Genomic DNA, 17,587 nt, shown 5'->3' on the forward strand with positions numbered 1-17,587 from the left:
TCAGGTTGTTTATTAAGTCTTATCTACAAAATTTTCTTCCTGCCAGACAGAGGTCTGACCAGCAAGGCAGCCACGATGCTCTCCGACCACCCCCAAGGCTGCTCCGTCTCTTATACCACAAATTACGTATATCATATTTACTTTTACCTCCCAATACCTATCACCCATGTTGGACAGTGCACCCCTTCCCCAAACCAATCCCTGAGTGCCAACACCACAGCAGAAGATGGAGAACAAGAAGAAGAAGGAAGAAGGATGAGACACGCCCTGTCCCTCCATCTTGTCCCCCATTACCTTTATACAGAAATTTTTTAAAACTTATATTTCCACCCTGTGTACACCTTATAAAAACACCCTTCAAACCTGTGACACCTTCCAGCCCTCATACCAAACTGGCAATTCACTTGCAGGATCGAAATCCAGCCACCAAGTTTCGGGCATCATGCCAAGATCTCCGAGCCCCCTGACGGGGTTTCGGCTCTCGACGTGGTCTCGGGGGACTTCTCACATCCGGAGTGATGTGCAGAGTTCCCACAATTAGTAATACTACTCTAAGCATAGGTTTTAGCTTTATGGTTAGTTGGGAATGAGAGGAACTGCATAACTTGGGAGGTTATTTTTTCTAGCCGCTACTACTTCAGTTAGCTTGTAAGCTCCCTCCTTTTTAGGGATAAGTGGGGCCCCATTTGCATTTATCACCCATCATGCACAATTGCTTGGGCTGCACAAATATCCTGCACCCCTATGTTATTTATGTACTGTCCTGAAATAAACTGTATGTAAATAACAGGCTGGAGAATTGCTGTTCACTGAAAGGTCATATAGATTACACACTTTTTTTTCCTAATAAATAGAATTATCCCAAAGAATTAATCTTTATGCAAAAAAAGGTGGACAGAAGATTGCTGTGGTAAAAGATATAGAAAATGTTTTTAGTTGCTGCCCTTAAATACTGCACTTGTTTGAAGATTTTGTGGAGCTGTTTTCTTGCATGTCCAGATTTCTTTATGAAAGACCATAGGAGAAAAGAGTGATTTTTTTCCTCCCACAGTCTCATTTAGACTTACCACTTCCCTTGCAAATACTCAGCCTAAACTTACTTCAGCAAACGACGTGTAATGTGTCTTAGCTGAAAAAAAGATAGGTGTTCCTATGCTCTTTAAGCAGCAGTGATGAGGTCTTTGTACACATAAATTAGACTCCTACAGAAAGTCTTTTCTAAACTGTTCTAATCAGTGTCAACAAACGCTGTCCCAAAAATAATCCTTGTGCAAAATAAAAAGTCTGAAGCTTTTATGTCCTTTATTAATCTTTCTTGTAAAAAATGTCTTGGTCTAATACTTTGCTCTTTTGCAGAGCAGCTTTTGAGTTGAAGCTACAGAGAGAGATGTTTTCATATTTTAAACACTTCTAAAACACAATGTCAGCCTATCTCCCATTCTGCCAAAGTTGAAATTAGCAGCAAGTTTCTTGCCTGCCCAAACTTTAAAACAAGCTGAATCAGGATCCTTCCTCTCTGATCTGCACTGTTGTTGGTTGAGCCCCCAGTCTGGGTTCCCTTCAGCTCTGTGGAGGTTTTGGATTTGAATCAAACTCTTCTTTCAAATACTGTGGTTTCAACAAGGGATCATTCCTGTCATTTTCTGTATGATTTGCTTGACATTATTTTCCTGATGTTCTCCAGCTAAAACACTCACTGAACCACTCTCTGCTTTGTGGCATTTTCTTCTCAGCATCCCAGCTGCATCCATTGCCCATGGTGAGGTGCTTCTGTCAGTCAGGTCTTCCTCAGAGTAACTGGAAGATGATGGGAGAGTTGAAATTTCGTCTGTCAGGGAGGTAATAGCAAAGAAGGGCAGTAAAAGAAGGGAGTTCCTGCGAAGCCTGGACTGGTAACATTGATAGGCAGATGAAAGTTGTCCAAGCAGAGATAACCTTTATATTGGGGAATTGATTACTAAACAACCTCTTCCTCAGCTTAGGGTTGTAACTTGGTTTTGTTCATAATTATCTATTTTTTGTATATTTTTGTCTCCTTAAGCTATAATTATTCATACTGTTTTATGGTGAATGTGAACTGGATGTTTCTTTCAGGTTAACCTACATTTTTCCCTCTTTCTGGTCCAATGCATTTACTTACCTTTATCATCTTATGGCTTCCTGGTGAGAATAGTAGTCACGGAATTTTTGCAAATAAAAACTGAAATTGTCATTAAAAAAAAACCCCAGAGGCTCAATGTGTTGGCAGGGCTTTGTTTAATTCTCTTTCCACAGGAGTAAAAATTTCAAAGTTCAAGCGCAGTTCTCAGCAAGCACTTTCCAACTCCTTGGCATTTAAGTGTGGAAGCCCCCAATGCTCCTGTCTGTGAAGGATTCTAGCATAGTTTTCTGTAAGTAATGAACACAGGGAGTTCAGTTAATTAAAGCTGGTGTTACTGGTGAACCTCCAGTCCATGCATGACAGAAATACAAATAAATTAATGGGCTTATGACGTCCAACAAGTTATAGTGCCTCTGACAATCAGTCTCTAATAGGAAACTGGAATAAGAAGAAAAAGTCACCCTTAAAGCTCTGGCTAAAACTGGAAACATCCTTTAGCCCTGCAGTGGTATTCACAAAGAGCTGAGTGGGATACAGCTCACCTGAAGCTGGTGTTACCCCAGCAGGGTAGCTCATGCAGGCTGGTGGCAGGAGTTGTTAACCTCTCACCTCAGAGATGCTGTTGGCTGCCTCCCCTGAGATGATGAGATTTATGCTGTTCCTCCCCTTGCTCCTTCTAGGAGTTTACAGATGCCTCTGTCAGCTCTCCCCAGCTGCAGGACAGAGTCTGTCCCTGCTCTGCTGCTTCAATGTCTTTTGTCTGTGTACAGGTGCCTCTTCAGGGGCTCAGTCAGACAAATGAAATCTTTTGCCAGCTTGGAACAGGAGAACCTCAACAGTCATCTCTCAAAATGTTGTGAAGCTGGAAAATGTTGTTATCAGGACTTGCTTGTAAGGACAGAAAATGTTAACAGCAGTGTGTGTCTAAGATTTTCAAGATATTAACATAATTCATTTTGGTGACTGACCAACCCCTTCCCTTCTTCAGGGGGGATGTTCTCTTCTGCAAGAGCTGTGCTTTAAGTGCTGATGTTTGTAGCAGAGGCACAGCAGGGTTGGGGCTGAGCATGAGCCTTTGAAGGCTGTATTGCTTAGTAACATCATCTGATATTTAAGACATTTGGCCTCAGCCAGGGACAAGGAGGCCCCTCAAAATACTTTTTTCTTTGAGCACATTGGTGTGATTGGTATTTTAAAGGCAGTGGAGAAGTGGAATGGAAAAAACAACAGCTGGTCCAGAGAAAGGCCAAATGAACTCTGTTGTGTAAGCCCAGGGATAAGAAGGTTATAGCATAAGTGGTGTCAGTGATATTGTATCAAACCTTGAAAGAATATAATTCTGTTTCAATATTAATTCCAGATTGCCTTTCTCTTATTTTTTTTTAGTAATCTAATCCAAAACCAAACTAATTAAAAGTCATTGTTTAACTACCACTTCGAAGACTATTCTGTTCGCCTTTCTGTAACTGTTTCTCTCCACATCACAGATGTTGTGCATTAATTTAGTTGGGGTACTTTACACTTCTTGAACTGTGGTTTGAACATTTAAAACTGAGATGTCAAGTTTCAAAAATTATGGATGAACTATAGTAGCTATTGTTCATGAAAAATCAGCTTTGGTGCAGGGAATGTTTATTTGATGAGGTGCTTTCTTGAGAACGTGGCCTCTGTGTCTGCAGCATACCTCAAGCATGAAGGTCTTCATATAGGAGCAAGAGGACTGAGAGATGGAGGAAATGGAGCTCAGAGTTTCGCTAAGTTGATACCTGTTAGTCAGTGCTCTCCCCTTTCCCATCTTCCTTTCAAATTTCATCTCATGTGAGGGTGCCAAGAAGACTAAACGTCCTAGAGTATTTTATGGAAATGTGTATTTATTTTGGATGTTTCTAAGGATGGCTGATGAGGCAAGGAGTAGGAGCCAGGCATTTTCTCCAGCCTTCACCCTTGTTTATACAAAATGGCTCATGCTCATGTTGCTCCTCACAGTCCTCTCATAATGAAAATAAGTCATGATAGCTTTGAGTGATGTCTGGAAAAAGTGCTGTTTTCTTAATAATTTCAGAAAAAACAAGGGGGAAGAAGCAGTTGAAATTTAAGTCTTGTAAATGTGACATTATGAGTCAAGCCTAAGGGCTTGTGCAGTCCATTAGAACAGCTAATTAGTTCTGTTATAAAACTAATGGCATTACCTATTTGCTTGCTCTGCTTAGATCAGGTAAATGATTTCTGAATATTACTATCAATTGGCATCTTTAGACTGATTTGTAATTTTTAAGGTTTTTAGGTAGTAAAACTCAGTGGTAGCAAATGAAGTGGTTAGAGGTGCTTCTCTTTCAGGCTTGGGTCTTGCTACGGAAATTGATTTGGTACTGCCCTATTTCTAAGATCCTGAGGTGAGAGCAGGATGGTGACCGAGACAGACTGGACGGGCTGAAGCAGATGTAGCTGTCAGATAAAATGTGTTTGCCAGACACTGTTGGATTACCCTTTGCATTGGAAGCACAGCTCTGCTTTATTTGCTCTCTAATCACACTTTGTGGTCCAATATGTGATTTACATGCCCTCCTGAGCATGGAGGTTGCTGTTTCTTCTCGATCTGCAGAACTTTCTGAGCTTGCAGTTAGCTACCAGCTTGCTGCTTTACATGAAGAAAACAAAGGGGAGAGCTGAGCATCCAATGTGTAGAGAGGATTGCAATGGGGGTGAAAAGCTGCTGGAGGTGAAGGCTGCAGGGAGCACAGCTAAGATGGCTCTGGCAATATGGGAGTCTTAGAAAGGGCTATTTTTCTTTGATTCTCACATTGAACTGGCACCATGACTTGAATTCTGTTGTGTTTCAGCCTGTCTGCTGGGCCATATCCTGTATGCTCCAACAGGTTCCATAAACTTAGCCTTAGTGAATTAATGAGCAGGTACAGTTTGTAGAATGGGATCGTTGGAGAAATCCTGAGAATGTCAATGACGCATAAAATAGCTGATGTAAATACCAAATCTCATCTTCGCTTCACTGAAAGCCAAAGACACCTCTTTTTCCCATGAGTTTCAAAGCATTTGTAGAACACTTATTACTGTCTTGCCTTGTACCTTTTAGAATCACTCTCAAGTCCTTTTAGTGCACACTACCTATTAACTATGAAAAAATATTTTTGAGAAAAAAAATGTGAAAAGGAATATGTTTATACCAATAAGTTAAATAAAATGTTGAAATGCAGCACTAAAATAAAATCTGGCAATTTGTAAAGGGACCGTAATGGACCTTCTGTACTTGGATGACTGAAATAGTTTTGTTTAAAAGCTATGGGGAGTGCTGCAAATGCTTTATATTTGGTTTTAGAATACATTTCTTCCACCTTCTTGTCCCTCTGTGTGTTTTGCTAACAAATTGTATGATATATTTTCTTTGCTGTACCGCAGGTGCTTCTACAGCTGACATAGAAAATACCTTCTGGTTAGTTCTGAAAAAAGCAGGGATCTGTCTTCCTACTTAAGAGACTTTAGATAAGATGCTGGAAAAAGGGGGGGAAGTTTAATCTAGATTATTTTTTTAACATTCTCCTCCCCTTTTGTGTTATAAGTCAGCTATACAGCTAACTGACAATTTTTAAACTATTGATTGTAAGCCCAGGAAATGCTCATTGCCAGTGCTCACTGAAATAACCATATGTTTATTTTACTGGATGCTTTGTTAATTTATGTAAGAAAATGCATCCTCACACATACATAAATATTTAGTCAATGAGGTCAGATTATTTCTTAGTCAGTCATATCTGCCAGTACAAAGACAAACTTCTATCTGGAACCATTTTTTAAAGAAAAAAAAAATTGTATCTGCTTTATGCTTAGACTTGAAATGATATGTTTCTATCTAGGGCTTCATAACTGGACTACCGTGTTACAACTGGAGAACTCTCTCAAATCCATGTGTTTTATTCTGAGTTATTGACTTACTTTTACATCTGAGGGAGTTACAGTAGATAAATCTGTCTTGAAATCGGCCCAGTTTTTGTGGTGGCAGTTCCAAAAAGTCGTGGGTTAATAGTGGGGATAGTTTCAACTAAGCTCCCCAATTCCTTTGCATGTGCATATTCAGTAACCTCTCTGTTAACATCTTGAAAGAGATTGTTTGAAATATGTCACAGTCAAAGCAGCCCTTTTTGAAGGCTAAACTAGAAACTTTTATTTCCTAGAAATGTGATTGTATTTGAGTAACTGAATGATAAAATACACAGTCCAATACTAATCCAATACCAGAATGTGTAGCAGAAACCTGACATTGTAAACGTATAAAACAGCTGCAAAATCAGGCAGTTTATATGGTGAACATAAAGACATCATTTTTAATAACTTTGCCTGAGAATTGTATTTGAAAGATGCCTGTGGTATACTCTACAATGTGTATTCTGGTTCACCATGTAACTTTTTTATATGTAAGGTAAGTGCTGAGCTGGCATTTGTTCTCATTGTGGAACACTGTGGATATTCATGTTCCCACACAATGAGATCATGTTTGTGCTAATCACTGAAATACTCCAGTGTTCTTTGGCATGGCAGCCAAGTAGCATACAGCACTCTTTGTAAGTACATTAAATTTTCTCCGTCTCTTGCTCAGAGAGGCGGGATCCTGACTGCTGAGAGGAATGGCTGGGCTGTGTCTCTGCCATGAACATTCACACAGTCACAGCAGGTCTGACAGCCACAGCTATCTGCTTGCTGGTTTTGACTCTTAGAGCTGTTTGGAGATTCCTGGGGGATGAGCTGAACAGCACTTTCCGAGCTGTCTTTGACCCAGAATGAGTCTGAGCACAGTGGAGGCGTCAGGGCAGAGAGTGCTGACATTTGAAAGAGAGTTGGCCTGAAAATGGTGTGAGGGGCTCAGGTGCCTGGACTCCTGAGGGTCACAGCTGAGCTGGAATCTTGCCAAGTATTCAGTGAGGGGTGTTGTTTGGTGTTTTGGGAAAGAGAGAGGTGCCCTTAGGGAAGGAGGTGCAGAAGAATGCTATATGATCAGGACAAGGAGCAGTTCAGTAGTGGGATGATGTGAAATAGCTGTAGTTCATCAGCCGTACCTTTCACACATAGTTTCTAACCAAACTGCTGAGATTCAGCTTTTTGTGAGGGTGAAGCCGTGAGCTGGAGCAGTGTCTCAGAGTGCAGGGAGGCTGCATCCTCTTCTGGGACTACTTATCAGCCTGGGTAATCACAGGAGTGGTAGCGTCTCCCAGCTGTGCTGTGCTGTGCTGCCTGTGTGTGTTTGCCTCTGACTTCCTTCCTATCCCTCTTGGAGAGGAGGCAGGAGCAGCTGGTCCCAGCTGGCTCTGTACTCATCATTTGCAAGCACAGAGAGATGCAAGTGGCTGATTCTGCTTTATTAGCTTGAACAGAAATGATGAGCCAGTGAGGAGTTCCTGTGGTGCACAGGTTGGGTCTTAGGGACCTAGAGGAGGCCCTTAAACCCACTTAAATTTGGGATTCTGCATGGGGTAGCATAAGCAGGCAAAACAGTCCTGGGCGTATGTTATAATCTGATTTGTGAGAGATGCTTCTGCCTGAATGAGGGTGCAAACAAGACTATATGCTGAAGTTAACAATACAGATCTTATTTAACAATTAATGTGAGGTAGAGAAATAGAGGGAAGTAGAAGGGATGAGGGAGGATGAGATCAAGCAGAAGATAGTTACCACCTATGGATCAAGCACCATCCCTTTGGTCCTTCTTCACCTGGTGTCCTGGAGTACCACTTTCATACAGCCCAAGTTCCAGGGAGCCTCAGGATGGTCACAGATGGTGTTCCCACGACGTGGGGTGATACATGGATGAGCAGGTGCTTCCTTTTCCACCGTTTGCCACAGGAGGAATTTTTGTCCGGATGTGTTAACCACTCAATGTGCTAACCAGATCCTGCTGCCAGGCCTGGAATAGCACCTTCCAAATTCCTCTCTTCTGTGCTTAACTCAAGTTCTCGCTGTGGTGATTTATCTTACGGCAAGTTCCATCTGTGGCCTTGACAGTGCTTGGAACAGGCACCTGTACTCTTTAAGCCCTTTAAACATACTGGTTTTGGCATGATGAGGATATTACAGGGAGCATTTTGCAAAGGGTGTCTGTGTGGAGGAAGACTTTCCTCGGCTGTTGCAAGGCTGAAAGCAAATATGGGCCCCTTGGGTGTATGGAGCAGCATTCTGTCCTCTCCAAGGAGGGGCAGTGACATACTGAGGTCTTTGCAAAGGGCTATTCTTAGATTCTGTGAGCTAAACAAGAAAGCACGTGTGAGCAGAAGCCTCTTGTTTTTCTGCGTGGGGAAACCCAAGTGCTCCCCTTCAGTTCTGCATCAGTTTATCCCTGGTAAAATCTCAGGAAAGCCTGGCTGAAGATGGGGAAGAAAGCACATTACAGTCCAGAGCAGAGAATTATGCTATCATAGCTGTCTCCTTTGCTACTCTTCAGCTTCTGGTTCTGTTGGGAGCAGAACAAAATGGTTTGATAGGTATCAGTGCTGCAGGTACTTTGGTGTCTGATAAAAATGGAGCTGCGATTTCTGAAGTAAGAGGAAATGCATGAGTTTACTTTGAATCCGTGAATCAAATGTGATTATTCTCAGTTCCTGTTTCATGAGGAGATGACTGCTAATGCTTATTTGGATTAGATTCAATTGGTCTGGTGAACTTTCCTATGAATGTTGTAAGAGGCTCAAGTTGGTTTTGTGCGAGAGGAATGACTCTTCCCAGTCCTTGTGGCACAGCACCCAGCCTGCTGCTATACTCACAAACTTAGAGCCAGTAGGTGGAGGCTCCTTTGAGCTGCCTTGAGTCCCCTTAGAGGCTGGTTGCAATCTTCACAGCTTGAAAACCACATTCTCTGTTGTCCGAGCCACTTTTAAAGAGCAAACCGTCCATGTAAAGCATTCACAGTGCTCAAATCCTTGGAATCACAATCTTTAGTAGTCCCTTCTTGTTCTTTGCTTCTTCCAGCATAATTGTTGGAGTTTCTTTCTGGCACATTTCCTTGCCTTGATGCTCTGTCCTTCATTCCTGTGGCCTTGCCAGTTCTTGGAGCTTGGCATTAGGGCAGCCTGCAATGAGTGCCTTTGTGAAAATCCTTTAAGTGACCTTAAAGAACTATTGGGCACTCCAGAGACCTTTGCTGCCAGTTTCTGAATCCTGCTGGTTCATAACTCTCTTCATATCCACGAAGCCCCATAAAATATGTACCCTTTGAATGTTTCAGCACTTTCTTTCACTGCTGAGTTCCACAGTGCCAGCACAAAATTTACCTGCAGCATACAAGCTATGCGAATAGAGTCACAGAATCTTTTAGGCTGGAAGAGACCTCTAAGATCATTGAGTCCAACTGTTATTCCAACAGTGCCAAGTCCACCAGTAAACCATGTCCTTATGTGCCACGTCTACATGTTTTTAAATAGCTCTGGGAATTTGGACTCCATCGCTGCCCTGGGCTTCTTCCAGTGCTTGGCGTGCCTTTTGGAGAACTTGTCCCTAATACACAACCTGAACTTCTGTGGGCTCAACTTGAGGCCATTTCCTCTCTCCTGTCCCTAGTTACCTGGGAGAAGAGACCACCTCCCACCTGGCTACACACTCCTGTCAGGGAGTTGTAAAGAGTGATTGGGTCCCCCCTGAGCCTTCTTTTCTCCAGGATAAACACCCTCAGCTCCCTCAGCTGCTCCTTATCAGATTTGTGTTTCAGACCCTCCCCCAGCCCCGTTGCCCTTCTCTGGAAACTCTCCAGCATGTCCGTGTCTTTGTTGTAATGAATAAGACATTGTAGCCTTTTACCCTTGTTCTTGGTCCTGACTGCAGCTGGTTGGTGACCTCTGATTGCCAGCATGTAACCAGTTTGGGGTTTTTTCATTATTATATGAATTAAATTTATGGAACATAAATTTTTGGAACAAAAATATGGAACAGAAATTCTTGGAGTCTGATTCAAGAGCTCCTGGATACTATTTGGAAAACCAAACTGAAAATCAGATCAATACTGACAATGCAGACAACTACTTTAAGATGTCACTCCAAGGTTTTCTGGATAAATTTTCTGTGAATGAATTTTTAGAGAGACATAAAAAGAGAAAGATTATTAATAAAGCCCATATGTTTTAATTCTCATTTTCATCATAATGGTACCCCATTATTTTTAGGTTAGCAGTTCTCAAGTTATTTGGCAAGAGACATTATTATATAGACATAATTCATTGGGTATTTGTAATCTGCAAATTTGTTTCACAGTGAGTGTATTCTGTTTTAGATGATATTTGTTTTTCTTTAAAATTTAATAGAATTGTGCTGCAAGTTAAATTGTATTGAGATGCCATTTTATCAAGAGCTAGATTAATTCATAGAAATGTCACTTCTAATCCATTTCATTAAAGTATTCACCAAAATAAGAGGCACCAGACACTAAAGTTGACAAATGAATGAACATGGAAAGTTCCAATTACATGGAGTAATGTACTCCTAGGGAAACATCTGACACAGCTCTAAGTTTTATTTGTCCCTTATTGTCTTGGTTTTAATTCCTAAGTAAAAAAATAAGAACATTCAGTCAGGAGGACAATCATTGATGCAGAACATTGGCAACTTCAGGCATATGTCTCCCACGATATTGTTCTCTGTGTACCTCCTGATGCTCAGTGCATGTCTCATTCCATCTTTAGAGCCTGAATGGTAGTGAGCAGCAGACACTCAGCAGCAGTATCTGATTAAGTGCATCAGTCAAGATGGGTCCAGTTTTAGCTTCATTCTACTTCAGAGTGGTGTGACTTCACTGTTTGATATGCTGTGTTTTTGACAGCAGGAATGTCAAAGTTAAACAAACCTTGCTGAGTTGTAAGCTTGCTTTCTCTGTGCTTGTTTTTGCTGGGACCTGGGGGTTGTCAGCATGGGCTTGTACGTGATTAAGTAGTTGTAATAGTTTCCTGTGTGAACACTTCTTCACACTCAGAAAGCATTTGTGTCTTAGCTTGGCCTGTTTTAGAAATGCTTGCAAAAACACCTGGTTTGGTTATCTGTTCAGTTTTAAATTCACACGCTTGCTTCCATTTTTACAACAGTTTTCCCATTATGTGAGTTCTTACTCTCACATTGTCATGATCCAGACTTAGTTTTGTCTGTTTATAAGCAGATCCTGTGTGTAGAAAACTATGTTGTTTATTTCAGGAGGGGAACAGGGAAGAGGATTGCTCGCTGCATTTGATTTGTAAGCAATTAGTAAGTTCTCGCTAGTAGTAATAAGAAGTAGCTAGAGTAGTAAGTAGATCAGCTATGAAAGTTGCTCACTTTCTTATGAGTGAGAGAGAGTATCGCTTGTGCAGTGACTGTGCTTCAACAGTTTATTGACCTCTTGAAAAACTCACCCCTAAACGGTATGATTTTGTTAATACTTAAACTAAAGGCGTGTCTTAGATGGTTTTGGAAGAGTCATAATGTAGCAAGTTACGAACAGTGTGGAATTTATTTGTCTGGCATAATTCACACCTCCTCTCTGGGGTTGTAGTATTTTGACTGTGAACAGTATAAGAGTGGCAAAAATGGCACAACTCTTGCTCAAAGGGAAGGGAGCTGAGAGTAGAAAGTGAAGACACAAATCAGTGCTACTACGTTTTGTGTGACAGTCTTCACTTGGAGAGTTCTCCTCTACAACTCAGTAATTCTCCTCTTCTGGGAGCTTCCAGACATTTTCCCCTTGCTTCTGCAAAGCCCTGTGTACCTCCAAAGATGTTGAAGGCTGGTGATGTGTAGTTAGCACCTGGAGGTCCCCTTATGTTGCACTGTGTGCTGCCCTCTTCCCTGAGCAGCACCAGCAGGAAACAAAACTGGGAAAAAGCTTGTTTTATGGAAATCTTACATAATGCCTTTAAGTGAGGTGAGTCATGTTTGCTCTTTTAAGGAATTCGGAGTGGTAGAAGACAAGCAGAAATTAACTGCTTAACAATCAAGCTCATTTTGAATGGACAAGTTATTCTAAGTGAAGAAGAGCTTACGTGGAGGTTTCTTAAGTGAGATCATCTATAGTTAACGATTAGAAAGCTCTTTCTCACAAAGGAGTGGCAAATAATGTTGTCACCTGATGAAAAATTAAATTGATTTGTTAGAAGGTAGAGCTTTTTTTCATATACACAAACCATGCAGCTTTAAACTGTCCTGAAGAAGTTTGTGCGGTACTGTTTTTTTTCTTATGTGGGTGAATCTTACGGATAACTCAAAATCTTTCCTAATAGCTGAAAGTTAAGGGCCTTTTATGTTGTTGTTAGTCAAGTTGGATTTGTAGGGTAGTTTCAAGGGATGTTTTTATTTTCACTAAAAATAATTTGGAATTTGATCTTAAAACCCAACCATTTTGCTGGAGTTTATCAGCCATTTCTATCTAGAAGCTGATGAAATGTTGTCATCTACACCATTCCTTCTGATTATGCAGTCAAATGTCTGGATATCACATATCCATGTTGGGACATGGTGTGTTACTTGTTGGGCTGAATCAGTTTTTCTAATGAAAGCTTCACATCTGCAAAATTATCTCCCACAACAGCTATAAGCTTCTGAGTGTTGCTGCTTGAATTTCATGTAGTTTGTTACCTGCATCTCTTCCCAGCCTTGTTTTTGTTTAGTCTTAGACTGTCCTGGCTACTCTCTCAGCACTACATTCCTTTTCTGTTCCTAAGGACTCCAGCACTGTTCCTATCTGTGTTATACCTCTTCTTCAGAAATCCATGGAAACCCTCAGGGTAGGAGTACCCCCTTTCTCTCTTCTGTTTCTTGTGAAATTATCTGTGCTCAGCAATTATGATGGAAAAGAGGCTTTCCCCAGGCAGCACTGTTCCTAGTCTCAGGCCATTCCTCACTTCTTGGATAGTCCTGAACTGGTGGGCTCCCAGTCAAGACTTCCATGCCTGGATACAGGGTGCCTGTGATTTCTCAGTAAATCTGAAATCACTTGTAACACTTTACTCATTAGAGGTAAGGTTATTTAACTTCACAGCTGGATGGTTAAAAGAGACAATCAAAATTTGGAGAGACATAAAGGCAGAAGTAGAACTGTACTTTGTAGCTGCCTGTATTTTAGTGTGGTTCAAGAGGTTATCCTCTCTGCTTTGTCTATCTAAAAAAGCTGCCAGGAGATGTCACGCAGTGGGGATCCAGTCCTTAGATGTCACCTCCAGGTGACATACGCTGCACAGGAGGCTGTCCATCACTAAGGAGAGTTCTTTCTGCAGAATCCTCTGGCTATCTGGCATTCATTTTCACCTCTTCTCAGATTTTCATACAATACAGAACCTCATTCTTAACCAGGACTCTAAACATTTCCCTGAGGGTTGTTCACCATTGCAGTCTCTATGACTTTAAATATTTCTACCTCCACTGCTATCAGCTGCCCAGACAATTAGCAATACTTTTTACTAGCTGTAAACAGAAAACCTGACAGCTGGCCTGAGGTTTTATTTGGCCATAAACAAAGCACTTAACCAGCAGTTTGAACGGAGTTTTTTGTTCAGATAGCTGTGGGGAAGGTTTTTCTCAGCACAAAACCCTTAAAAATGTAGATAATGAGAACTGTGCTTCATAGAAATAAGAATGCTGAAAACTGTGCAAATGTGCAAGGGAGGTTAATGAATACCAGCTCATAAATAGCCCCTCATTGGGGAGATGATTGCTGTAACTGAACAGAGATTGAGGGAGACAGCTGGAGTGGTGCTGCAGTGGGGGTTAGTGGGATTAGGGTGCAGGTTATAGCAGTGATAGCTCATTGCTGTCGTGTACAGGACACTTGTGCACGGTGGCTCAGTTCTAAATGTGGTCGGTATTATTTTGTTTATTAATGTGGCATATTTCAATTGCACACATTATGTGTTATCAGGGCTGAGGCATCTTTCAGGCTTACGTCAGAGAGCACTTTTCTGAAGACCTGAATATATAAACCATCTTTTACACCAAGAGGTACACACATCCGGTGGTGCCGCATTTTGTTAGGTAGACAAGATGCCGTGATTGTTCTGTCTGCACTTGGGTCTAAAGGGCAGACAGCTCATTCATGACAGAGGTGTAGCTGGTGTGAAGGGACCCAGCTGCCAGGTCATCTGATCTTCAAGGGCAGAGTGTTTGGGAACTGCTCCTCAGCATTGGGAACTGGACATGGAGGTGATGTTAGATAGCTGTCCACTGCCCCACAGTCATGGAGGTGATGCTGGAAAGGCTGTAAGCACTTGGAGCTGCCTTTCCGACCTGTGGATGTGCCCCATCTGGAATTAGGACATCTTTTTTCATGACTGAGATGACAAGGGACTATTACAATACATGTAACAGAAGCAAGTGCTGCTGATCCTTTGTAGGACTCAGGAAATCCCACCACTGTAGAAACATTTCTCAGGGGCATGGGTTGGAAAAATGCCAGCAGCTGCTGTAAAACTGGCATCTCATGTGGTTTTTAGGCCCTGCATTATTTAAGTTGCTGGTATTTCCCTGGTAACATGGACAGCTGGCATTCAAAGCTAGAGTGGGTGGAGAGGCATTAGCCCCACTGAACACAGTGCAAGGTTGCTAGCAGCCGTACAGAGCAGAAACTTCTTCCTGAAAAGCATTAGATGCACAGATCCCAAAATTACAGTGGAAGCAGTGTCTGTTCTGTTGTTGGGCAGGACGGCAGCAGAGATGCCGTGGCTGCCCTGCTGGTATTTAGATGACACCTGCTGGTCAAATGTCCCCGCTTGTCAAGGATGTTCTCCATGCACAGAGCAAGGCATTCTTGGATGTGCCAAGAATGTATTGGACTTAATGTGCCATCCTGATGGGAAAATGAGCTCCTGTGAAGAAAGCATATCCCTTATCTTAAATTATCAGCTGGTGTCTTTGGAGAGGTTAGATCCAAACGACAGGAGAGAAACTCCTTGAAAAGGGCATCCCCAATTCAATTTTTTTTTTAGCTTGGCTCTGTCTCACAATGTTAATCCCTTGTGTTTGAGTGGAGTGACTTTTTGGTGTGTGTTTAATCTGTCTCAGGAAGTTCAGGACTTCACTGGACAGTGCCCTTGGTAGTCTGGAGTAACTTTGGAGTTGCCTCTGCAGTGGGTCAGGTGGGTGGCAGCCAGAAAAGTCACTTCCAGCTAATATCATCCTGTAAGTGTTACAGCCATACAGTTCAAGCTTGAAAATATTTTCAAGACAGCATTGCTTTTTATTCTTTCAGATACCCACAGCTTTTTCAAACAGCAGCAGCATCGGAGGGAGAGATGGGAACAAAACCACACAGCTGCCAGGAGGGTTTCCCGGCGCTCTGTCAGCAAGGAGCGATGGGTGGAGACACTTGTGGTGGCAGACAGCAAAATGGTTGAATATCATGGGAGTGACCATGTGGAGTCATATATCCTCACAATAATGAATATGGTATGTACAGTGTTTTGGAGTTTGTGGGTAGGCGAATGAAGCAAACCTGAATTTGATTATGCTGCTGATCTTCTAACAGGTCTGCAGTGTTGCTCATGGAGAAAAATGTAGTATCATTAATATATATGAATTGAAACTCTGTATTTTTCAGTATTTTTTTTACATTGTATTTTGTATAGGCACAATTTTTCTCTGGATTTATGCAAGATCAGTCTCATAGCTGTAAACTCTAGCACTAGCTTTCTTTTCACTGAAATTCTCTGTCTCCCTTGGAACTTGTTGCTCAGTGGTGATTTCAGATTTTTGACTATGGCAGAGAGAAATTCTTTCACATATTTGTGGATGAGAAAGGCACACAGGAGCTTGCTGGAAATTGTAGTAACTTTGCAAAAGCTAAAATACCATTTTAGCTTTTTTTAACCAGCTTGTTACTGTTTTGGTCACAAATCCAAACAGCAATATATGAACTATTATGAAGCAAGTTAACTGTCCCAGTTGAAGCCAATACAACTGTTTTTCCAGATAAGTATCCTTCTTGGAGTACAAAGTTCACATTGGAAGAAAGAAAAGTTGAACTTAGATGCTTTCCTTTGTGGCAAGTTTCAAAATAGAAGTGATCCTGGGAAAAGCCATAGCATTTGCCCATAGATATGCCTTCTGTTATTAATGCCTGTTATCGATATTATGTGTATCATGGTAGATATTGAGCTTGAGAGTACATTGAGGATGCGTTCTGTCTGGTTATCATGGAAATGTGCAATATTTGTGGAGGTAATCAGATTGTAATTCTAACCATGGTGACTGATCTGTCCTGTGAGTTTATACAGTATGTTCCCAGCTGTGCCCCAGGCAGCGCCCCAGCTTGCTGCTGAGGCAATGAGCCTGAATAAATAGGTGCAAAGGTTGTTCGAGCACGTGAGGTTTTGTCCACACAGGGAAAAGTTCTTGGAATAAAACCCAGTCATTATCAGGTTCAGGAACAAACAAGACTCGACAGTCTGACCTTAGATATTAGGGTTATTTAAAATGTTTCAATTTCCAGTAGAGTACCTTGCAAAAGATCCATATCCAAATCAGACCTCTGTAAACACAATTTCTACTTCATTTTGGTATTTCTCCTTTAGTGGTCTTCTCCATAACAGTTGTAACCCAAAGGCAATCCATTTTGTTCATCCATATTTCCTGTGATAGATGGCATAGGTCGCACATAGATATGTATAGATACATTGTGATTATCTTCTGCTCTGATTCCTTTTCCTCCTGCCTAATTCAATATTTTGATGATGTTTATAACAATTGGGTCACATTTTTGCAGAGTTCAGTTCTTGTTCCTTTTTATGTGGAGTCTTTTTTGAATGGAGTTATCTTTGCTTTTGTACTTAATCAGCCTCTCCTGTACTCTGAAAACACAAGAGTAGCCATTATTCAACTAATTTCTCTTTGCCTAGTGCTGACTAAATTTGCTTTTTTTGTGAGAGGATCCTGTTTATTTAAATCAGGACAATTTGATATGCTGTTTTATTTGCCCCCTGAATGTACCTTTCCGTCAGTGTTGTATGACTGTAGATGTTGTGTTCTTTTCTGCTAGTATTTTTTATGAACTCAGAGATTTTTGAATCTTTTTAATCTTGTTTGGGCTTTTGCTCTTTAGCTTAGTAGCTTTAGCCAAAGGCTGTGTCATCATTCATTAGGCAGAGTTAGCCTTTGCAGTAGTTGTCATATTTTTTTTATTTCAGTAAACTTTCAATGATTTGAGAATTTAAAAAGCAAAACAATCCCCAGATCAACAGTATGCTAGAAGAAAGTGTATTTTCTCTCTAAAGTTGTGTTCTGCTGTAGAGGAATCAGTTAATCTCATGTCTCCTGGCTCTGGCACAGGTCACAGGGTTGTTCCACGATCCAAGCATTGGCAATGCAATTCACATTGTGCTGGTGCGGCTCATCCTCTTTGAGGAGGTGGAGGTAAGGTTTTTATTTACCTCAAAATATCACTTACAAACCTTCTGGGTTCAATGCATTGGGCTGGAATTATATTTGCTTAAAATAATGTTTTAAATTTACTCCGTTAAAACCTACAACATCTGGTTTTAGGAG

General features: G+C 41.3%; 1 protein-coding gene across 1 annotated transcript in view; it reads left to right on the plus strand.

Moving 5' to 3' along the window:
- The window catches only part of ADAMTS12 (ADAM metallopeptidase with thrombospondin type 1 motif 12), a 147,541-nt gene that overhangs the window by 62,303 nt on the left and 67,651 nt on the right, over nt 1-17,587 (plus strand). Inside the window, exons 4-5 of the mRNA XM_030969291.1 lie at nt 15,297-15,493; nt 17,372-17,455. Coding sequence (XP_030825151.1) covers nt 15,297-15,493; nt 17,372-17,455 — 281 coding nt within the window. The remainder of the gene's footprint in view (nt 1-15,296; nt 15,494-17,371; nt 17,456-17,587) is intronic.

The sequence above is a fragment of the Camarhynchus parvulus genome, chromosome Z, assembly GCF_901933205.1.
Source record: "Camarhynchus parvulus chromosome Z, STF_HiC, whole genome shotgun sequence".
Taxonomy (NCBI): Eukaryota; Metazoa; Chordata; class Aves; order Passeriformes; family Thraupidae; genus Camarhynchus; species Camarhynchus parvulus.